Here is a 23,440-nt window from a genome sequence, read left to right as displayed (position 1 = left end):
TGATGGAGGTTTTGAATGTGCAATGGAGAGATTAACAGGACCATTATCAGGCAAAGGGTGGTCGGGTCTAGGGGAGGAAAGGGAGACATGTCTGCGTTTATAACCGCTATCTGTGCTGTTGAAAGTGAAGCAGGATAAACGAATGTGTCAATGTCTGACTGGTGGCTGAAGGCTTGGAACTGGGTTTCTGCAGAGAGGAAAGAGGAGGATCTCCCCCTCAGAGAAAACAGGTGAAGCCCTGCTGTCTTCCCTCCATGCCTTCCTTCCTGCAGTCCTCCTACCTAGAGTGCCCTGCTTCCTTCCCCTTGGCCTTCTGGCGAAATCTGACTCATTTCTCACACCCAGCTCAGAGGCCACCACCTCGAGGAAGCCTTCCCAGAGACAACTCTCTCCCTCAACACTACTGTTTTACCTTGTTATACAATTATAACTTACACGATCCCATTTCTGTGTCCCTTATGAGAGACTATGGCTCACAGGAGATGCTCAATAAATGTTCACTTCACTGAGTTGGAGGGAGAAGGCCAAGGGCAGAGCTGTGAGGAACATCCCATTTGGTGGGAGGGGCAGAGATGGGAAGGAGCTATTTAGCCAGTGCCAGCTGAGAGGACAAAGAGAAGGAGGCTTGAAAAAGGCCACTGAGACTTCATAGAATGTTCTCCCACTTTCTTCTCACCTCCTGCATCTACCTTCTCCATAGAGCCCCACCTCACTTAGAGTAATGATACTGCCCGATGTGTTCCAGGGGAGCATTAATGACTAACCCATACGCAGCACATGCATGTTTACGAAGCTCGTCCACGTGGATTGATTCATTTCACCCCTACAACAACACCGTGAGGTGGACACAACTGGTATTATCCTCTCTATTTTACAGATATGGAAGTTGGCTCAGAGATGAAACAGCTCGCCCAAGGTCACAGTCAGTTCATTGTATTATAACTCATTACTTGCTATGTCTACATTTAAACGTGGTTTCACAGTCATAATTATATCTGCTTCTCCTCAAAAGCCTTGTTAAGGAAGCAGAATAGACATTATCATCTTCATTTTTAACATAAGGAAAGGTGGATGTTAGGCAGCTGCCCAGTGCCACATACCTAGAAAGCAAAGGAGTTAAGAGCAGAAGTCCTCTGACCCCGTCAGAGCCCTGGAGCCACCACTGGCATCTGTCTTCCCAGCTCTGCCAGCGGCATTCCATTACCACAAGGCACAACTATACTATAAATAATTCCTAGCAAACCACAAGAATTCACCTACCCAGTGAGTCTGATCCCCTTCAAGGAGGTCCCATCAAGACCACACTTATTCCAACAATGCTGTCATTGCTCGAGCTGTATTCTTAAAATCTCTGATTTTCAATAGAGCCTGCAGAATATTATTCTCTTGACTCTCCTGGATAACGACAATTTTTTCATCCCTTGATAAGGCGTTTAGATTATTTTGGACACAGACACAAATTCAAAGCCCAATCTAGTGACTGGTGAAGGCGATCAAGATGAGTGAACCCATTCTGGATCCAGGAGGAGATTTAACTGCAAAACTTCAGCAGTGAGTCACTTGTGCCCCACACACTGGTTCTAAAGGTAGCTCCCAACTCCTTCAAACACTTTGGAGGCGTGTCAATGACCTCCAAAGGTTCTGACCTGGAGGGGAACGCTCACTGGCCATAGAGGTCTAACTATGACTGATTTTCAAAGGCTTATTATTTTGGAGTCACGTATACCTCATATTCTGTTTTTGTTGAATCCTAATTGCTTCACGTGTGTTAACTGGGTCTCCTCAGATGATTATAGGCAAGGGCTGTGGCACTGAGTTTTTCTGACTTCAAATCTTGCTCTTTTCTCTGAAGCTAAGGAGAGAGAGAGTTCTAGAAGACCACAGGTGAAGTTGGCAGGGGTCCAGGGTGAGAGCGGACTAGGTAACAGAGGTCCTTGGAAGGTGGCCTTGAGCCCTTTGCATTGAGAACTTGTCCCCTGGCCAATGAGCCTGGAGGTGAAGGGTGCGTTGTCACCAATACAATGGTCAGTATTAATAGACATTGGTTTCGGGAGAGTCGTTGTGGCCAGTATTTATAGAGCTCTCCTGCCCAGGCACCTCGCAATCTGCTCCACAGGGGATTACGACACTATATTCCCTGAGCGGGGCCTGTTAATAGCCCATTTGACAGATGAGAACCTGAAGGTGCAGAGAGGCTGAATAACCTGCCAGGGTCCCACAGCTGGCCAGTGGCACTGTTAGGATTTGGACTGAGGCTATCTGACCCCCCAGCCAGGACCTCCCCAGGTCTGTGACTGCAAAGCCAGGAGGCCTCTCCTCCACACCCGGCAAAAGATGATCCCAGAAGGGCTCACCCATGGCATCAACGAACGTCCTGGTGGCCCCAGAGGCTACAGGAGTGACACTCATCCCCACGTTGAAGCTGCTTCCACCTCCTCCTACCACCCGGGGAAGGAAAATGGAGTGGTTTTCAATACTAGCCTAACATATGGTAATCACTAGTCATGACCTTGCCCAAAGAACAAAAATCCCACCAGATTACTACCAGGTGTCCCTCTTCCCGTATCCTTGCGACTCCTTCCCTCCAATGCGACCGACTCAGTTCAGACTCCCAGGATGGCGCAGGGCCAGCTGGAGAGCTTGACCTTGGCCTCTGCCCTCTTCTCATCACCCGTCTTCCTCCCTGGTCTTCGTCTCCCAACTTATCAAAGACATCGAGCACAAACTTGTCAAACTTATCAAATCCATCTCCTTGCCTCCAGCAGCCCAGCTCCCTCCCAGCCCAGAGAGGCGGGGCCTGCTGTTATTCAGGGTCTCCAGTGAGTTGAGAGCCTCCCCTCCAGCGCTCCCAGCAACTCCAGGAACTGGGAACACAGAGCCTTGCCTGCTTCCTACACCATCTGACCTGCCAGCTTTCCTCACACACTCACATGGCATGAAGTTCACATACCCCAAACCAAAATATAGCTCAAAAACAATGTGTGCATTTTGAACAGCCTCTATAGCCTTGCCGGCTCCTTAAGAGATCTTGTACCAGGAGCCCTTGACCACGTGGTGGTGCAGGTGCTTCTGCAGTAGTACCCGGGCAGGCTGGACAGGGCCTGTGCTGGGCGCTAGGGCACAAAGAGAGATAAGACCTACTGCTTCCTCCCAAGGAGCTGCAGGTCTAGTGGGCTCACAAGTGCACGTTCAGAGCCACCGCACGGCCCTTCCCTGTCCCTCACACAGGCTCCGAAAGCTCCTGGACCTCAAGCTGGGAAGCCTGGTGTTGAACCTCCTCACATTTTATACCAGCATCAGGGAAGTCGAGAGGTGTTCACAGGATAAAGATGGGCCCTCTCAGAAAGGGAGCTTTTAGCATGGGATGGACCATCATTTCATAAAGAAATGGAGGCCCGGGGGGGAAGTGATAGGCCCAAAGTCACATGGTGACTAAATGGCAGAGCTAAAACTTGACCCCGGACCTTTTGGACCAGTTTTCACCTCTAGCCACTCCAGTTGCTGGAGCACCATTTTTACCCCCAACTACAGCTCTGTCACTGTGATGGTTGTGAAACTGCTTCACCGGTTTCTAGAGCCTTTCCAGGAATACCTATGTCTATGAGCTGCCCCCATCACATCATTCGTTGGATGCATCTGGATTTGTCAGATAATCTCCCAATCTAAGGGGACCTCACATCTTGCATCGCACCCTGAACAAAGAATCCAAAAGTTTCTGAGCACAAAGTGAAATTACTGACTCCGGCTGGGAATCAACCAGGGTAGATGGGGCAAAAGAGTGAGAGCCCTAAAACGAAATCGAGAGTCTTCTTCTTCCTCCTTATTTTGGACATAAGCCTATCATTTAATGAATAAAGATGGATCTCCTAAGGTCCTTTCTAATCCTGAGGATGTAGGATTTTCTGAACGTAAAGAGAATTCTCAAAGCGCTCTTATAGACCCCAAACAAAACACTAATTTTGCCCAGTACTCCACAATTTAAGGGATCAATTATTGCCAGTGAAATGACTCTAATTTAAAAAGATGCAAAGTCCGTGTTGCATTCTCTTGCCCCATCCCCAATTCTGTATTCTAGTTCCTTCTAAAATACTGTATTTCCCCTCCGCCTGGTCACTTAGCCAAGGCACTGTGCTAGGCTACCTCCCTTCCCAGACGCAGGCTCCCTGGACACAGCGTGGTGGACAGCTTGCCAGCCTGTTCTGGAGGGACCCGCTTCCCTCAGCAGCGTCCACCAAACTTCCTGCTTGTCAGATGCGCTGCACAGTCAGTCACCCACAGAAACATCTTCTCCTCAACTTGCTGGTGAAAGTATAATCTGGTACAATTCAAAGGGGCCATTTGGTAGTACTGCCAAGGATCTTAAAATTATCCACATCCAGGAATTAACGTTCAGCAAATAATCAGATATAAATACAAAAATCTTTGCACAAAGATACTTAGTCACAGCACTATTTATGACAATGAAAAACTGAAAACAGTCTACATATCCAATAAAGAAATAGCTAGAAAAAAGTGACCATAGACTGGAATAATATCTATTCTGGAAATTCATACGGCTATACACATGGATTGATACGTAGACAGATAAATGGATATAGTTAGATAACTTTATATTCCACGTAAATGAGAAATAATAACAATTGCTAATATTTTAATACACTTCTAGTAGTTGGAATATGGGTGATAATTTATTTGTTGCTTTTACTTCTCTATAATTTCCAAATGTTATATAATAAACATATATTAACTCTTATAATCAGGAAAAAAACACAAACATTTAAAAAGGAAAGACAACCATGCAGCTTGGAAGTACCGAATGCTAGCACTTCATCCTGAGCCTAAGTTAAAAATGTCACCTCATGGCCTCACTGTTGACTGACGGCAAGCCAGGCATCTCTGGCCTGAGGGTCCCTGCTCTGGCAGGGGAAACAAACGTCAGGGAGGAGGGGCCCCTGCCTGATGAGGGAGAAGCATCCTCACCCTCTGACAGTTCCTGGGCGAACAAGGGAAGCGGGAACACAAGAAGCAAAAGGCGAACACTCCCGAAACGTGCATCCAAACCCTGGTCTCCAGAGATCCCGCCACAGCAGCTCCCCAGCCACGGACCCCGACCACACCACACCCCACAGCAAGGATGCAGGGGCTCCACCAGCAGCCCCTCTGCCCTCTCCCTCCCCTGGAGAAGACTGTCCAGTCCACTGTCCTACTGCACTGGGGGGTAAAGCAGGAGGGAGGTGTTGGGTTGCCGACCCTGTGTTTTGCTGATCCAGGAATGTGAGGACAGCTCTGTCACAGAGACAGCACTACAAGCACGCATCCCTCTTCCCACCTCCCACTCTCACACATGAAGCAATCGTTTATTCCACAAATCCATGAGTATTTACAACGTGTCAGGCCCTCAACTAGCCCTGGCTTCCCACAGTCTATTCTCCACATCACTCCTCTGCTTAACACCCCTCCTGGGGCCTAGAAGACGGTCTGCCCTCCTCACCGCCTCCTCCTGGTCCCACATGACCCAGTCACCGCGGCCTCCCTTCTCTCCATCCTGAAACATGCAAGCTCATTCCAGCCTTGGGGCATTTGCACTGGCTGCTCCCTCTGCCGGCAAGGCTGGTTCCACTAGAGCCCGGGGACACCCTGTGCCTCGTCTCCAGGACAGGAAGGAGCTGGGCATGTAGAAACAACAGTCTGGTGGGTTAGGACGGGAGTGGAGCGAGAAGAGGCCAGAGAGCTAGCAGGCTCAGACCTGCTGACCTTGTGTGATTTTATCTCAGCACAACGGCAAAGCCGTCGGAGGGTGTTCAGCCGGAGAGCGAGGTGACCTGAATTACATTTTAAGAAGCACACTGGCTCCTGTGAGCATGAAGTAGAGGGAGAGCATGAGTGGATGCAGAGAGAACAGAAGAGAGCAGCGGAGATGAAGAGGGCAGATTCGGGATATATTCTGGAAACAGAAGCAACTGGAGTAACCACACACACGCACACGCACACGCACATGCACGCACACACACACAAAGATGTAGAGGGTGAGGACAAAAAGCATGGAGGGCGGCTTTTAGGCTCCTCCTTTAAGTAACCAGGTGGATGGTGTTGCCAACTCCTGACATGGGAGGATCTGGGAGTCAACAATGGGTTTGGGGGTGGGAATCAAGGGTTCTAGGTCTCTGACTTTTTTCCTCTTTCACGTCAGTGTTAAACTTTGCCCAGGGAGACCAACGTCTGCCATCTCCCACACAGTAAACAGGCTTCTTCCTGCTCTCCTAAAGGCTCCCACAAATTCTCAGAATGAAAGCCAGGGGCCTGCCCTCAGCCTCATTCTCCCCATCCCCCTTTTCCTTTCAACTGGGACAGTACGCAGATGAGGCAAGACCCAGCAGATACACCTTAGCTTACCCGTTCCTTCACAGACCATCGCCTTTTTTTTAACATCTTTATTGGAGTATAATTGCTTTACAATGGTGTGTTAGCTTCTGCTGTATAACAAAGTGAATCATCTATACATATACATCCATCCCCATTCTCCTCCCTCTTGAGCCTCCCTCCCACCCTCCCTATCCCACCCCTCCAGGCGGTCACAAAGCACCGAGCTGATCTCCCTGTGCTATGCGGCTGCTTCCCACTAGCTATCCGTTTTACATTTGGTAGTGTATATATGTCCATGCCACTCTCTCACTTTGTCCCAGCTTACCCTTCCCCCTCCCCGTGTCCTCAAGTCCATTCTCTACGTCTGCATCTTTATTCCTGTCCTGCCCCTAAGACCGTTGCCTTTTATGCATACACTGTGCACTAACTCTAATCACCTGCCCGCCCACAGCCAGCCCCCAAGCTGCCAGGCCCTCACGGCCCCCGCAGGCCGGCCTGACCCCTTGCCTGGCACTGCTTCTTCCTCACCATCTACGCTGGATGTTCTCCACCCGGTCAGAGCTGGCTGCCTCTTCTCCCATGACGTTCCCTGCTGCTGGGGCTCACCCTCCAGGCTGAATCAGCCCTGACCTCGTCTGAGTTCAGCTCTGCATTCTCAACTGGCCAAGGAAGGCTTCACCGGGACAGGCTGCAGTGTTTAGGGTGAAGGCACCTCAACTGGCGCAAACCAGCTCCTCTCCATCCACCGCGCCCCCATCACACCTGCAGCCAGGCGGTCACCGGGTCCTCCTGCCTGGGCCCTTGCATCGCTCCCTTTCAATTTCCGCTCCCCTACATTCTCGTCCTGCTTTGTTTTCACCCTTTTCCTCCCAGGGTGTCGATATACTGCCCACCAGCACTCTGATATCTCTGAAATGACTGCTGGGCTGTAGTAAGGGCAGATCTGTATGTGATTCATCCATGAGGCTCCGGCACCAAGCACAATGAACACTGAACGAGAAAACGATACTGCTCCTTTCTCACGAGCCCTCGGGCTCCTCAACGCGCGCGAGACAAACACGGCCGCCTTCCCAATCTGACCCGATCCTCCTTTCTAGCCCCATCTAATGACTCCAGTTATGCTGGAGCCTAACTAGTCTCCCCAAGTCCTCTCCCCCCACCTTCCTGGCTGTTAACCTGCATTTAAAACATCTTGAGCGTTTCAATATTTGGGATTTTGCCCTCTCTGTCTATCCACATCCAAGCAACTCTTTCCTTCTCCCCAACGTGTCTCCCTGGGCTGCCGGCCCCATCCGTCTCTCCGTCTTTGCGTGCCGCAGCCCATCTCCATCCGCACCATTCCTTGGGTCAGTGTGATCTCGTGACACTTGTTCATCGATGAATCACTCGTGCAACATCATTTCACTTTTTAGACATTTGGATCTTGCGCTCCAACAAGACTGCATGTTCCCTGGGGGCACGGCAGACTTGCACCTCACCCTCCCTGTCACCTGGCACAGCTCCTCACACAGAGAAAGAGCTCTGTACATATTTTCTGATTTACAGATCAGTCAAACATGATGCAGACTGAGTCACGTACCACACTCCAACAAAAGAAGAGAGAGAAGACAGGACAGAAACATCTTCGTTTCTATCTGCTCGAGATGCACGATGAGTGGGTAGAAGAGGGCAGAGAAGTTAAAAAGGAAACAATTTTACAGCCTCTGAATAGGGCACCATTTGACATCTCCTACTGAATAAGTACTCATAACACCTCCTCAGAATACCAGCCCTGTTCCCAGGAGAGCCCATTGAGAACATCACCAATTCATTTCAGTTTGGTTGCTAATGAATGTAGCTACCTCTGGCATCAATAACCTTATGGATTGGCATAGAAACAGGGCGTAATTCACAATCTCCAAATAAAATACCATCTTACACATGTAGAAAGACTTGCAGTCCCATCTTCGTTTATAAGATCTCTCCTCTGCAGGTTGTCCCCACTACTACTGCCACCTCCTCATTCTGTCTCTCATCCCAATCCTACAGTCCTCACTCTTGAAAAAAGGGCAAGAGCAAGGATCTGAGGAAGAGAGGAAGAAGAACAATGCACTGGAGAGGATCTTAGAGATCTAGGCAACTCTCATCCCATTTAACCCATGAGAAAACTGAGGCTGCATGATACTGTGGAATGAGCAAACGGATTTGGTCAAATCGATTTAAATTCCTCCTCCTCCGTTTACTGTCTGATCTAACATCACCAGGCTTCAGTTCCCACGGCTGTAAAAGGGCAGTGATAACCCTCACAGGGTTGTTTTGAGGGTTAAATGGGACGAGGAATAAGTTTCAACCACACAGGTGCTCAAAGGCTAGAAGTCAAAGAGGGAGCAAAACTGATCTCCTCCCCTGTTGCTTCCTTCCTTAGGATTCTTGAAGGGGGGCACATTTATTGCAGCTGAAACCTCCCGTTCACAAAAAAGGGGGTGGGGACAGAGGGCAGCCACTGAAGGAGGCAATAAGGGCTCAGAAACTTCAACTGCCATCTGTGCTTTGCTTTCTTTCTGAGCAGCTCTGAGACAACAGGCCAATTCTGAGCACACCGTTTTCAGCCAGCTGGGCAGGGCTGCTGGAAGGCAGAGGGGATCACTGGGAGGGCAGAGGCTCCTTCCCCAGCTGTCCAGGACTAGGGGTGCAGTAACTGGCTAGCTGGGCAGCAAACACCTTTCATATTCACCCTACCCACACCATTCAGCTCTCTGGCAGGAAACAGCTGTTCAGCATTTGCAAGCATGAAGTTAAAAGGACGTGGCTTTTAAACACACACGGGCCAGGATGAGTCCCTTTCCCCACATCCCTCCTTCTATTTGGGGCACCCTCCATCAAAGCAAGAGGGCTTCCAGAAATCCCCACCACCACTGCCGCCAGCCTCGGCCGGGACATGCCCGGAGGAAAGCTCCCTCTCGTGCCAGGGGGCTGCCTCCTGTTCGGCCCAGACCTTCACTGCACTGTGTAAGGGTTCCCCCTCAGCTAAAGCTAAATGACAAGTTGGCCCACAAAGTTACAGCAACTCAGGGGACAGCTATGTAACAGCCCAGAAGGGGCTGGGCTCACGGCGCTTCCTTTACTCCAGGGAGCTGCATTTTTCTCAGATTATTATTCCTTGGTCTGGCTGCTCAGCTCGTTAGCGTCATTTCCCCTTTGGGTGGGAAAGCGCTTTCCTTCTGCACTGATTTTCATTATGACTTAGGCCTCCTCTTCCCCACCCCCGCGCTCATCTGCGGATCTCAGAGCGAAAGCGTGGACTGTGAAGTACGAAAGTCAAAGCGTATCCACTTAAGCAGGCAGAACTGTGGCTCACAAGCCCTGAGGTGTTCAAAACAAAAACAAAAACAGCAAGAAAAAGGAAACCTCGAGGACTTGGCATCCTCTCTACCGCCACTGGCTGAAACACCAGCAACAAGTTTAGCTTAACGGCCCGCGGGTGACAGGTGGGTGCAAAAGCTTATCAAAGGCCAAACAAAGGCGGGCAGTGCTGCCATCCAGGGACTTGAGGTCTAAGGCAGGCAAACAACCGACAGACAGAACGCAAGCAGGGTTCCTCAACAGTGAGAACCTTGAACCCTGCCAGGAGCTTAAGGGGCTAGAAATGGCCCCAGGGAAGAAAAGGACATTCTCTGGTCCCTGCTGTTGACATCATATTTGGAAGCCCAGGCCATGAGGACCAAGCACTGACCACCAGCATCTCCGCAACACAAGGGGCTACAGGCAGTTTCCCCAACGATCAAACGAAGCACCTTATTTGTTAAGACTCAGGGCTCATAACCAGCAGCTTGCTGTTATGCACCTCCCCAAACATTAAAAGATCGGTGCAGAGCCTGGGTGGCCATCTGTCAGGGGTGCCGAGAGGGCAGATAACCACATGGGACGCTGTGTGGACCAGGGGGCTTCTGCAGGCCCCTGCAGTGTTGAGACTTGGCTGCCTTGGGAAATAACTGATTGCACCTTGTGATACATGGTGGCCGATCAAAAAGGGTCCAGAGAAAATCTCAGAGGTTATTAGGAAACGTGGACTCACTGAAATCACTGGATGCTTTCTTGTTCATTGTTTCTTTTTCCCTCTAAGTGACGTGATGTGGGCCACCACCAGAAAAGCAGTACAGGTCCTGCCTGAATCCTAAGCCATGTTGGTAGCTTCTAGAAGTTTTCAACAGGTAATCAATTTCCTCTTTTCTCATCTCACCTTCCTAACATCCTACCTGAGATCTTGCCTTAGCTCAGGTGAAGTGCAGACACTCCTTGGGTGGTGTCTGTGCACAGTGCGGGGGAGGGGGTGGTGGTCCCAGGGGAGATCCTCTTAGGTAAGAGAAGTTTTGGACAACCCCAGCTCCTGCCTACCTGCTCTCTGGGACTCTCAGGTGCATTCCCCCAGAGCCTCACGCACCTGAAACCTCCATTGCTCTCACCTCCCCTAATGAATCTTTGTAACTGGGAAGGTTGCAAAGCCAAGATTAGCAGTTACCTGCCACACCTGTGAGGAAGTGTGGCTCACATATGGCGTTGCGGGGGAGAGGGGTGTCTGTGACCAGCAAGGGAGATCAGCCCCAACTCTTACCTGCTGAGTCCCTAAGCCAACTGCCTCCACTGTCTCTCTCCCTGTGACACCTAGCTGTGATGTGTGGGGATTCTCAGCCACGAGAGAAGGAGGGAGACTCCTGTACCAGCCTCATCCAGCCAGGTCCCCCGCAAGTCAGCATCACTCCCACCCCTCCACTAACAAGATCAGGCCCTACAGCTAAGAAAGCCTGACTTCCAGCCAGAGAAACTGCTTTTAGTTCCTGAGATGGCCTCAATCCCCTGCACTCCACTTCCCATTTAGAAGATGCACAAATTTCTGCACAGTATTCTTTGGTTACTCTTGTAGTGTGAGAAAGCCAGGAAATATTGTCTTTTATGTTTTTGATTCCTTCCTGTGGAACTTAAAATGATGGACGTTGTAAGTCACCTAGAGTCGCAGTCATGGTGACTGTGTCTCTCGTAGGTCTGGAAGCTTCCTTCCCCTCTCTCTTCCCTTACAGTTCCTCAGTGTCTCAATCTTGTGCCAGTGAGGGAGAAGTTCACGAGGACAAGGCATTTGCAATGACAGGATTACTACTGAATGTGGAATTGAGTTTTTACTGGAGGATCTGATGGGGTTTTTTTAAAGCTTTTTTCTTATTTAATTAGAGGAAGCATCCCTAGGTGCAACGAAGCAAGCTAATTCCTATCCTGGAAAGTTTGTGTGATATGAGAGGCTTAAATGAAGTATCCATTAGAAAGATGAAACCTTCTCAGCCTCCACCTAAACTCCAAGACAACACCTACTGTTTCAAGCGACCTGGCTTCTCCGGACAACCCGCGAGAACGTACGCCTTGTGTCACTCACAGGAAGGCAGTGGCTTACGCCACCGCATTGCTGGCTTTGTTCAAAGCACTCTCCACTTATTTTTACTTTCATTTTGTCACATCATCACCAGGAGGCTGGGAAGAGCAAGGGATCATTACTTCCATTTCACAGACGGACAGACTGAGATCAAAAGAGGTGACATCCCCAAGGTCACAATGGTATTACGGTTGGAATTCCACTCAGTCCTTAGCATTTCTTACAGACCCAAAGAAGGAACTGAATAAAAACGTCCGGAGGAGAGAGGGCAGGTCCCTCTGAGTCGACAGGCGGGGGCTGCGCATGGAGCCCCAGCTCACGGGGAAAGGAAAGGGGAGGAAAGGCTCGGGGACAGCCCTGTGGCAGCGTCTGCCTTGCTGGGCTTCACCTTGGAGCCCCATCTCCACACAGTTCCTGGAGTCTCTCTGCTTTAGAGAGAGCCAGCAGAGTGTTTGGTTTCCAACTACATCCTTTGTCCTTTACAAATATCCTCAGGGCTAGAACCCTTTAAAAATATCAGTTATTTAAATTTGAAAGTCAGGCTCTGTACCAGAAGAGGCCTATTTCTGTATCTATAGAAGAATGGGATTGGGGAATGGACCCGTCGGACGTTATCACCTCCGAAGTGGGAGAGGTGCTTTCTGAAGGTGTGGATTTTTTAAAAATTTATTTCTTTTAAGGTAGGTGTATACGGGGTCCGGGGTACACCATGCGAGATAAGTTTTCTTCCAAGGGGATGGGGGGGAGAACAGGATGGTCACACCCCCAAGTCCAGCCACCCGCGAAAGCGGCTAGGAAACCACTCTCCCAGCTCGCTGCCCTCCCGCCCGGCCCCCCCGCGCTGGGTCCCAGCGCGCCCCGGGGAAGCGGAGCCCCCTCCGGGGTCGAGCGGCGCCGGGGCCTAGGGCGGGGGATGCGGCCCCGGACGCGCCCACGCCCCCAGCCCGAGGCTCGCGCGGCGCCAGTCCCCGGCTCTCACTCACCCGCGCTCCTGCCTCCGGGGGCCCGGCCCGAGGGTCCCAGCCGCATCGCGGCGCCCGGCGCAGTGGTCGTCTGGCGGTGGCCGGGGGGCGCGGGCCCGTGGCGCTCCGAGGGCGGCGGCAGCTCGCGCTCGGGGCCGGGCTCGGGCGACCCCGCCGGCCCCGCGCCTCCCGGAGAGGGCGGCTGGCCCCGCGTCCCGGGGGCGGCCGGCGGCAGCAGCAGCAGCAGCGGCAGCAGCAGCAGCAGGAGCGGAGGCGGCGGCGAGGCCATGGTGGCGGCGCCCGCCCGCGCTCACATGCCCGGCGCGCGGGGCGGGCGCGGGGCGGGCGCGGGTGCGAGGGAAGCGAGCGGCGGGTGCTGCCCGGGGCCGGGGAAGTGAGCGAAGTGAGGCTGAGAGCGCGGTCCCCGCCTCAAAAGTTGTGGGGAGCCGCAGGAGGGAGGCCGGGGGCCGGGCGGGCGCGGCGGAGGCGGCCCCGGCGCCGCTACATGCTGATTAGCCCGGGCGGGTCGCGGGGCGGGCGGCTCCTCCTCGGGTTGACATCACCGGCCGAGCGCGGCCGGGCCGGGGGCGGGGAGAGGGCAGGAAGGGGGCGGGGGCCGGGGCCGGGCCCGCGAGCGCCGGCCTGGGACCGCGGGGGGAGGTCCTTGGAGCCGGCAACCTCGGGCACACACACATAGACACACACACAAACAGACACACACACACACGCCGCCCCCTTCCCCCCCGCCCCCAATTAGTATTGCCCTGCCATGTGCAGAAAATTTAGAAAACCGGAGTCTTCCGAATCTGGAACCAGAATTTCCCAACTCCTTAAATGCACAGCCCATGGGTGAAAAGCAGGTGCTGGGGAACATAATTAGCACCAACTAGATCATACAAAGCGCTTTGCTATGCGAGAGAAGTGGAACCTGGGGCCCTGTTCCCCACCCTTACTAATCTGACACCCCCTGCACCTCTCCCACCACCTCTCCTCCAGTCCCCAGGGTGGGGCTGAGCTGGCGGTGGCCAAGCCTAACACCTTACCCCGCAGCCAACTCAGGAGTCATCCTATGCCCCTCCCTGCGCCCTCTCAAGCCCGGATTCCATCCGCATCCCCATCCCACCACTGCCTTTGGCTCACACCAGAGTTCTGCAGAAATGTCACCGCCAGGACACCCAAACAGGCTGCAGGGAAAAGAAAACTGTGAATTCAGACAGGGCTAGGGCAAACTCATATCCGGAAAAGGGCTGCAGATCGCAAATTAAACAGAAGGGTGCACAGAGATCCCTGAATTTTAAATGGACACTTTCGGAGGAGAGATTCAAAGATTTTGTGTAAACAGACTTTCTTGGTAAATAAAGGATAAAATGTCTAAATTTTTAGACTGTAAGCCTCTGCATTTCTAGGTGAAGAAAGAAGGGCTCAAAATGAAAGGACAACTTGCTCAAGGTTCTGAAGCTAGACCCAAAGATTAAGGGATTTATCTGTGAACGACCATGTGGCATCATTAATTCTGGTCCCACAATTATGAATTTGCAATAATCCAGATAATGTCTCAACTGAAATGAATACTGGAGCTCCTTGGGGATCTCGTCAGTTCCACTAGGGACCGCGTCTGACCACCAGATGCTCGGGAAACTATGAGTGTGGACTTCCCTTTCAGGCCTGTCTCCACCCCATTTCTCTGCTCCGCTCAGTTGCTGTCTCTGAGCCCCATGACTTCCCCTTCAGGTTAATGAGCAGATTGTGGTGTCCAGGGCAGCTGCAGATGGACCCAGGCCCACTCTCTGGTGATTCAGTCCAAGTGAGTCACTTGGCAGAAAACATAAAGGATGCTCTCTATGTACAAGCTCACCTTAAATTGTGGAGTGAGGAGTAATGATTTGGTTTTATTTTGTTTTGTTTTTAAAGAGCCACAAAACAAACCCAACTTTCCAGTGCTCTCACATGGAATTTCCAGGTCTTTCCAAGAAAGTACCATATACAATAACACCCCTGTAAGAAACTCGGTTTGCGCTCATGGCCCCAGTTCAACTTCTTGGGATCCTGCTCTCATTTTAACAAGGCAGGACTGCCCCCAGCCCCCCAAATGCAGCCAGAAAACCCCCAATAAGCCAAGACACTGTGTTCAGAGGTTCTGGTCACTGCTGCTCCCTTCCTTCCTCAGACAACATTTCACATAGCCCAGTTTGCCCTCCTGGGCAACCAGTAATATTTAAGGATTTAATGACCCTTACAGGCTTCTGGTGTGGATTCAGAGATGTCTTTACTACCGAGGCCCAAGGAGCAAACATGCACCTGTCACACGTGCCTCCCCTTTAGGCATAGATTCACCTCTCTGATCTTCTCTCTGCCTCCTAGGAGAAGGACCTATTTCGGGTTAGCTGGGTAGGTGAGGGAAGGGGTGAGGGGGGAAACACAGGAGAACCTGGAAAGATTGATCACAGTGAAGATGGACCCCAGCATATTTTCAGCTCCTCCCAGGCAGAACATGAGAAAACAGCAAGAGAGAGTTAGAGGCAGACAGAACCCTGGAAAGAGTAGTCAGATTGACCTTAGGGCCCTTGCTTCCTGTCCTGACTTTACCACTATTTGTGTGATCTAGGCCTCAGTGTCCTCATCTGTAAAACAAAGATTGTCCTAGATGATTGCTAAGGAATACTCCAGCTCTGCTGTTTTAGGGTTCAGTAAAGAACCTTCTGACACCGTAGCAAGGAAGAATAAAACAAGTGTCTAAGGAATGTGGAGTGTTTCCTTCCCAGGGATATAAAAATCCAGACAAGATTTTTGGTCATCTCAGATGGCTTAGAAGAGGCCCTGTCAGGAGCCAAGGGGATAAATCAGATGACATTCCCAGGTCCATTCCAGCCCTGGGAGTCTATTGATCTAGAATTAAACAGGTAGGAAGCCAGCTCAGACCAGATTCCTGGATTGAGTGAGTTAGGAGCCAGGTCCCTAGCCTTTCCAGAGGGGCCACTCCAAAGTGGTTGACAGTGAAATCATCAGTGAGCCTCTATGTCCATTACCCAATGCTGTATGTGGTCAGAGCTTTTGCAGGGGCTCTCCTGTCTCTACTTGTATGAGAGGCTCCCCAAACGCAGCAACTTTATGTGGCAGATATTTTATTCTCCCTGTTCACTTAACAGCCTTAGGCACTGATGTTCAGGTCAGGGGGTGGCTTTCTCTCATATAGCCTTTCAGGGCCTCGGCATTGTGGCAGCTCTGCCATTCTCTAATGCACAGCTTCCAACGTTGTCCTTGGAATTGACATCCCGATCAGCCAGAGGTGAAAAAGAATATGGAGATGTGCGGATGGGAGGTTTTGATGGGCCAGGCTTCACGTTCTCTTATATCTCACTAGAGAGAACATGGTCACATGCCTCACCAAACCGCAAAGGAGTCTGGGAAATATAGTCTAGCCATATAGGCTAGAAGGGGAGAAGAGATTTGGGTAAACAGCTAGCCGTCTCTGCCCTACTGCTCAGCATCAGTTGGGCAGGAAAAGGAAAGGGAGGGGAAGGGAGATTCATATCTCTGGCCTCAGTTTCCTCCCTCGTTAAACAAGGGTGTCGAATCAGATGATCTCTTAGGGCCCATCTGTTTTAACATTCTGTGGTTCCAAGAGATGATGAAACGTCCTTCTGCACCAAAGTAAACAAGCCTGCAGGCTGCTGCTACAATGTACGCTCGGTCTGGGGTGTCCTCCCCTGCCAGTTGGTCTGGGGGGCGGACCCCGCAGAGAGGGCCTTGGGTTCTCTCCAAGTTCTCTTCCTGAGCTGTTCTCACTCCTTGGCCAAGAAAAGTGATCTCTACTGACCTCAGTCTCCCCAGCTGTACAGTGGGGAGAAAAATCCTTACGCTTTGCTGCGTCCCAGGGCTGATCTGAGAATACAATGAAATCACTGTCTGGAAGGCATCAGAAGCCCATCGGACTCAAATGCTGCACATGATGCTCTTATTGTAACCAGAGCCTTTAATAACGCTGCCTTTGCAACAGGCCCAACGTGTGCCCGTTCCTGAGGACAGTGCCCCTGCAGGGTTTGTGGCCGTGGACACAGTGGTGACTGCATATCAGTAACATCACGGGACTAGGGGCCCTGAGGCCTGAGAAACCAGTCCACAGACTCCTTGACTGAGCTTCATCTGGAGGTGGGACACTGGGACCGGCCATCACTGCTTCCTCTGGCCTGCTCCTCTGCTATGTGCTCATCACATTTCTACACCCTGGGTCTGTTTACTCATCCTCTCATCTGCTTGTCCCTTCCACCCCTCATCGACAACCAGCTGCTTTCTGGGAAGTCCTGGGCCTTGTTCTTTGTATCTCCAGAACCCAACGTAGCGCCTTCTTTCTTTTATTTAGTCATTCAACAAATATTTACTAAATGACTACTCTGTGCCTGGCACTGTGCTGGGCGTTGGGTGAGTCTCAGACCTCACAGAGCTTAAAGGTTTGGAGGAGACAGATAGTTATCAAAAAATGTAAATGTAAACTTGTCAGTGTAGAAAGTGCCCTGAAGGAGGGAGAGAGGGTTGGGTTTCCCTGTAAACATGAGATTGAGCTACTACCTGAAAGCTCTGTAGGCCATTAACATGTAGGCTGTTAATGAGGCAAAGGTGAGTGGGGAGCGTATGTGCAAAGACCCTGAGGCAGGAAGGATTGGGATAAATGGAAAGGACCAAAGAAAGCCAACGTGGCTGGAGCACAAAGAGTGTGGAGGGAAGTGAGGCCGGAGACTTTCAGAGTGACCAGATCAGGCAGACCCTAACAGCCCATTTTTAAGATTTTTGCTTTATCTTAAGAATTTAGAGAAGTCATTTCAAGGTTTTAGCTTAGTGAGGTGGGAATGGAAAGCACCATTCTGGCTATGATAAGGGGAATGATTTAGAAAGAAACAAGCACTGATGCCTGAACTCTCGGGAGTCCACATAAGAAATGATAATTCTTGGATGAGGATGATAGAAATCAGTTCAGAGACGAGTATGGACTTGAGACTGTGCAGGTAAGATCCACAAGGTAAGCGGACAGATATGGAGGGTGAGGAAAAGAGGTCAAAGGTTTCCTGAGTTTCTGGCCTTCATAATTGGATGGATGGTGGTACCATTCACAAGGAAGTGGGAACAGTGAATGAGAATTAGGTCTTTGAGGTCAAGATCGTTAACTTTGTCTTGGACTTGGGATGTCTTTGAGCTGTGCACGTGGCCATGTCAAGTGTGCATTTAGATCTGCAGCCTTGGAGCTGAGAGGAGAGGTCCAAGTTTGAGGTCTAGATCTGCCTACCTGGGAATGAGATCATCTAGAGAGGACTGTAGGCAGTGAAGGGAGCCTAAGAATGAGCCCTGAGGACATACCATGAAGTGGCTGGGGAGGGGGGACTCTGCCAGAAGGAAGACTAGGCAGGAGCCATGGAGATGGGGGAGGAAGTCCAGGAGAAAGTTGCGTCACTGGAGCAAAGGGAGGGAGATGGTGGTTAACAGCGTGTAACGCGGCCCAAAGGTCCAGCAAGGTGAAGACCTGAAAATCCACTGGTTTTAGCCCCATGGAAGTCACCGGTGACCATACTAAGAAAGGTGTCAGTGGAGCAGAAGGGACAATGGAGCGAGCTGGGAAGAATGGGAAGTGAAGAAACCAAGCTGGTCAAGATAACTTCAAGAGAGCTTGGCTTTGAAGAGGAAGAGTGCGTTAGGACAGGAACTACAGGGGAATTAGGAGTAAGGGAGTTTTTCTCGCTTTTAGTGGGAGAATTTGAACATAGAAGGGGTCTACTTGGGAGAGAGAAATATCAAAGGTCTAAGAAAGAGAAAAGATGACTGACAGGAAAGGGCTTCTGAGAAGCAGGAGAAGATGGAATCCATAGCACAGGTGGAGGGACCGGCCTTGGGAGGAGGGAAAGAGGAGCGGGGTGAGGGGATTCGGATTTCTGCCTGAGGACTTGAATTTTTTTTTTTTTGTAAGATAGCAAATACAAAGCTATTTGTTAAGAGTGGGGGACTGAAGGGGTGGGAACTAAGGATTTGAAATTTGGAGGGACGTGAATATATTCATTTCCTAGGCCTACTGTAAACAAAGTACCTACAAACTTGGTGACTTAAAACAACAGGAGTTTATCCTCTCACAGATCTGGAGGCCAGAAGTCCAAAGTCAAGGTGTCAGCAGGGCCACGTTCCCTCTGAAGGTTTGGAGAGAGAATCCTCCCTTGCCTTTTTCTAAGTCCTGGTGGCTGCCAGCAATCCTCGGTGTTCCTTGGCTTGTAGACATAACACTCCCGTCTCTGCCTCCATTGCCGTGTGGCCTTCTTTCTTCCGTGTGTGTCTGTGTCTTCATCTGGCCTTCTTATAAGGACACAGTCATTGGATTTAGAGCCCAGCTTAATTCAGTCTGATCTCATTTTAACTTGATTACATCTACAAAGATCTTTTCAAATACAGTCACATTCACAGGCACCAGAGGTTAGGGGTTGAACGTATCTTTCTTGGGGACACAATTCTACCCATCAGAATGAAGAAGTTTAGAAAGCTGTAGAGAGTGAGACCAATGTGCTAGCACACCCACCCTGTTCAGGGCTCCCAGAGATTGGTGGACAGTGTCCAGCAGCTCCAGCTCTTTCCAGTGTGCTCCTCTCTGCTGAGCGGCGCCCAGCATCCTTGGCCTGAGCTGGGGCACATCGGCTCTCTCCCATTTCAGGATAGATTCCCTCCTACCAGGTGCAAAGACTTCTGCCCTCTCTTGACCCCGCCTCTCTTAGCATCTCAGTCTCGTCTCTGCATCCCACGCCATCCTTTTCTCTGCCCGATGATACATCAAGAGCCCCTGCAGACAGAAGCTGCTGAGCCAGCCCGGACAGCACCAGGGTTATAACAGAAGAGAGAGGGTGCAGGCCCCCCAGGGAACACTTGCTACCCTTGCACTGTTTTGTTCAGAGTTCCGGGAAGCAGAGCGCCTTGGGATTTTGACAAAAGAACTGAAGGAATAAACCCATCTCCCTATTTCTGACCTCCCGGGAGAAGCTTTACTGTCCCTCTCTGGTATGTCACGAATGGTTTTGTTTTGTCCGGCTGGGCTGCTTGCTGGACCCCAAGCCTAGGGAGCTCTTGCTGCTTCTCCGCCCGCTGGTGCAGGGTTCCAGAGGCCTTTGCTTTGGAGGGCCAAGGTGAGAATGTAAACACAGCAAGGCAAGCCTGCTGCAAACGGGCTGGGACCTCCTTCAGGGAGGAAGACTTGCTCACAGCTTGGCCAAGCTCCCGAGCATCATGTATGGCAACCCCGAGTTCCAACTTCAACAGCTTGGGGTGGGTCCTCAAATGACCTTCCGTTTCTTGTCTGCTCATCTGAGAAGACCATTCCTTTCCAAACAACATTCCTCCGATAAAATCAGTTGCACACTGTAAACATCAGGCAGCCAGGAACATTCTCCGTTGCAACAGGATTCTGATAAAGTGGTCTGATTTTGCAAAACCTTCTAGTGTAAAAAATCCTCCCCAGAGCAGGCAGGGAAATTCCTGGGATGCCAGGACACCAGGCAAAGTGGTCAGGGCCCTAAGGAAGGAGCAGAAAACCCAGAGCGATGTTCCCACTGTGGGCAGAGGCACCTGGGTTTGCAGGCATCATCTCATTCAATCCATCAACACATATTTGACAAGACTTTCCAAGTGCTGGGCCCTGATCTGGAGTCACTGGGAAGGCAACTGCTAAGCGTCCCTGCCTTTCAAAGAGCAGCGATAACTTGCTGCCCTCACACAGCCCAGGTTAGCAATCAGGGGCCAGTCCGTGGCTTCACCTCCATACCGACTTCCCCCCTACTCCCTCTGCCCATCCTCCCTGCCTCACCCTGTGAGGCTGGAGCCCCCGTTTTCTTCTATGTCCCATTGGGCCCTCCATTCTTTTGACCTTTATGTCGCTTTCCGCTTGCAGGGGTCTCCTCCATGGGCTGTTTCTGGGCATCACAATCTCCACTTTTCTTCACGTCTCACTTTGTATCAGAGTGCCTCCCAGCCCGTCCCTTTCTCTGCGTCTCCATCAGACTCTCTTTTCCCACCTTTCCTCTAATCAGCTCAGCCCCTTTTTTTTCCTTCATCCCTTTTCTGTTTCTTCTCTCCAACAAACTGTTGCACAGAACTAAATACATTAAAAACAAATATTTGTCGAATACACTTTTACATTCTCTGTGTTTTATTCTTCAAACTGGTTGAAGAATATGTGTCCTTCTCCGAGTCATCTGCATTTCTTACGAGAGCATGAGTAACTATTTACAACTTTTTATTAAAATACGATGTGCACAGACGACAGTGCACGTGTAGCAGCAGTAAGCACCATGCAGAACTCATCGCTACCAGAGCGTGGGTAGAGGCAGCACTTACGTGGAGAGATGCCACGTCCCCTCCACTCATCCTCCCACGCAGTCACACCAGCCTGACTTCTTTCAGCAGAGACTAGTCGTTTCTGATAAACTACAAAACACCCGGTTTTATATCTTCTATCAGTGGAGTGCTGTAGGATGTTCCCTTTTGTGTCTGGCTTTTCTTGCTCGGAATCTGACGGTCGATTCACTCACATCATTACATGTACTTATAAACCCTTCATTCTCCTTGCTTCATAGCACCCGGGGCGGGGCCATCCCACAATTCGTCTTCCCTTCTATTGTTAATGGGCAACTGAGCGGTTTCCATGAGCAGCTGTTACAAATAATGCTGCTATTAACTTCCATGTATGTGTCTTTTGAGGGCATCTATTACTTTTAGAATCAGGAAAAGAGAAGAAAACTATTTTCGTTTTAAGAGATGGAGGTGGCCAAGTGGGATGTTTTAGAAAAGGGCTCTGGAATAGGAAGCAGAACACATGCGCCCTTGTTCTGGCTTCTCTCTTCTCTATTTCTACAACTTTGAGCCAATCGATTAACCTCAGTGAGTCTCAGTTTTCTCATCCGCAAACGATGGACAGTAGTATCTGCCATTGGGAGGCATGGCCACCTCACAGGGAAACTATGACAATCAAGTAAGATGATGGATGTGAGGGAAAGAGTGTCATGGAAAAATGAAATGCATTATTATTTCTCATATTAAAGAAAAAAATAACAGACGCATTATGAGGCTCTTGATTTACCTGGTTTTAAAATTTGAGAAAACAAATTTGAACCTGGGGCCTTAGACAAAAGATCTCCCCAACCCCTGACCCACTGTGGGCAATAAAAGATAAATACATGTCTCAAAGGTAAGAAATAACAAATAAAAGATAATACATGTCTCAAAATGCCCCGTCTCCAAAAGTCTTTGTTTCACATGAGTGACTGGGAACAGGTGGTCTGTGACATCTTTTGTCCCTTCCAAGTGGCCTTGGCTCAGAGCAGATGGGGGCCCCTGGTCTAGACAAACCACAAAAAAGCCTCACTGAGCTGTAGGGACCTGGGGATAGACTCAGGACCCGCAAGAGGAGGGATGTGCCCACAGAGTACACACAGAAGGCCAGGGCTAGCCTTGTCTTCAGATACCAACCGGTGCCCCGTCCCATCCCCTGCACTGTCCCCTCATGAGGAGAGAATCAGACAAACGTGCGGAACAGGAAACAGGGCTGCATGTCTGCTGGCCAGCAGAGCATATCTGAGGGTCTGAGCTCTCTGCCAGCGTGGGGTCATTTGTCGGTGTAGGGCCGCGGGGGCCATCCACACGCTGGCGTGGATGCAGGCTAGGCACCGCCACCAGCTCCCACCCAGTGCCTCCTCCCCGCCCACCCCAAACAAACCCTGTGCTCGAAGCTCCCGCCCTGCGGCGAGCTCTCACAACACTGGCAGCCCTGTGCTTTGGGTCCAGGCATGCAAACCTACAGGGTCCCTGCCCTCGTCTGGGTGGGGAGGGAAGTGTGACCCAATTGAGAGAGAGGGATCTGGGAAGGAAGCCACTTGTTCAAGAGGGGTTCTGAGCAGGAACTCCTAAGGAGATAGAGGAATGAATGAGAGCCTTGAAAACTAGGCATTAGACTAGTGATTCTCAACCCTGACTGCATATTAGAATTGCCAAGGGAATTTTTACAAACTGTCGGTGCCTGGAACCCGCCTCCCTAGTTAGCATCTCTGGTGTGGGGCATCAGTATTTTTTAAAAGCTCCCCAGGTGATCTTATGTACAGCCAGGGTTGAGAACCACTGCCTTAACCTAATTGCAGTGGCAAAACTCACTGTAAGCTTTCAGCAGTAGAGGGACATGATCAAAGTGGCTGCTCAGGAAGCGTTTACTGAGCACCTCTGTATACCAGCAGGCACTGTGCTAGGCTCTGCGTACACAGGGATGTGGAAGATGTATATCGTCCCTGCCCTTGACTAGCCAGCAAATTAGGAGAAGAGACAGATCCATAAATAAGTATAATATAAAGGAAGTTGCTTTACAGAAGTATGAACCAAGTGCTCTAAGAACACTGAGGATTTGCTAGAGAAAGCTTTCTTAGGGAGGTGACATTAGAATTCTTTCCTGAAGGATGCTTAGGAGTTTACCAAGCAAAGGAAACAGAGGAGAACATTCTAAGTGGAAGAAAAGGTGTTATACAAGTGCCGAGTCCTGTGAATACTCCCTGTGTTCAGCGTAACATGGGGAGTGTGGGGAAGAGGGGCTGGAAGGAAGGACAAAGGGAAGCACCAAGGGCCTGATACTACTTGAGCTCTCAGTGTTTGAAAACTGAGCTAGAGAGAGCAGATTAGAAAAGAGAGCATGCGAGGTAGGGAGAACAGTCAGTAG

At 50.7% G+C, this 23,440-nt stretch overlaps 1 protein-coding gene across 4 annotated transcripts in view; it reads right to left on the bottom strand.

Moving 5' to 3' along the window:
• Positions 1-13,027, bottom strand: part of HEG1 (heart development protein with EGF like domains 1) — an 82,266-nt gene extending 69,239 nt beyond the window's left edge. For all 4 annotated transcript variants that reach the window (XM_067738636.1, XM_067738637.1, XM_067738639.1 and 1 more), the window contains exon 1: positions 12,745-13,027. In XM_067738636.1, the coding sequence (XP_067594737.1) occupies positions 12,745-13,012 (268 nt within the window). In that variant the 5' untranslated portion in view covers positions 13,013-13,027. The remainder of the gene's footprint in view (positions 1-12,744) is intronic.
• Between the last annotated feature and the right edge of the window lie 10,413 nt (positions 13,028-23,440).

This window comes from Pseudorca crassidens, chromosome 5 (genome assembly GCF_039906515.1).
Source record: "Pseudorca crassidens isolate mPseCra1 chromosome 5, mPseCra1.hap1, whole genome shotgun sequence".
Taxonomy (NCBI): Eukaryota; Metazoa; Chordata; class Mammalia; order Artiodactyla; family Delphinidae; genus Pseudorca; species Pseudorca crassidens.
The sequence above is the reverse complement of the archived record's forward strand: the minus strand, read 5'-3'. Positions and strand labels throughout refer to the sequence as shown.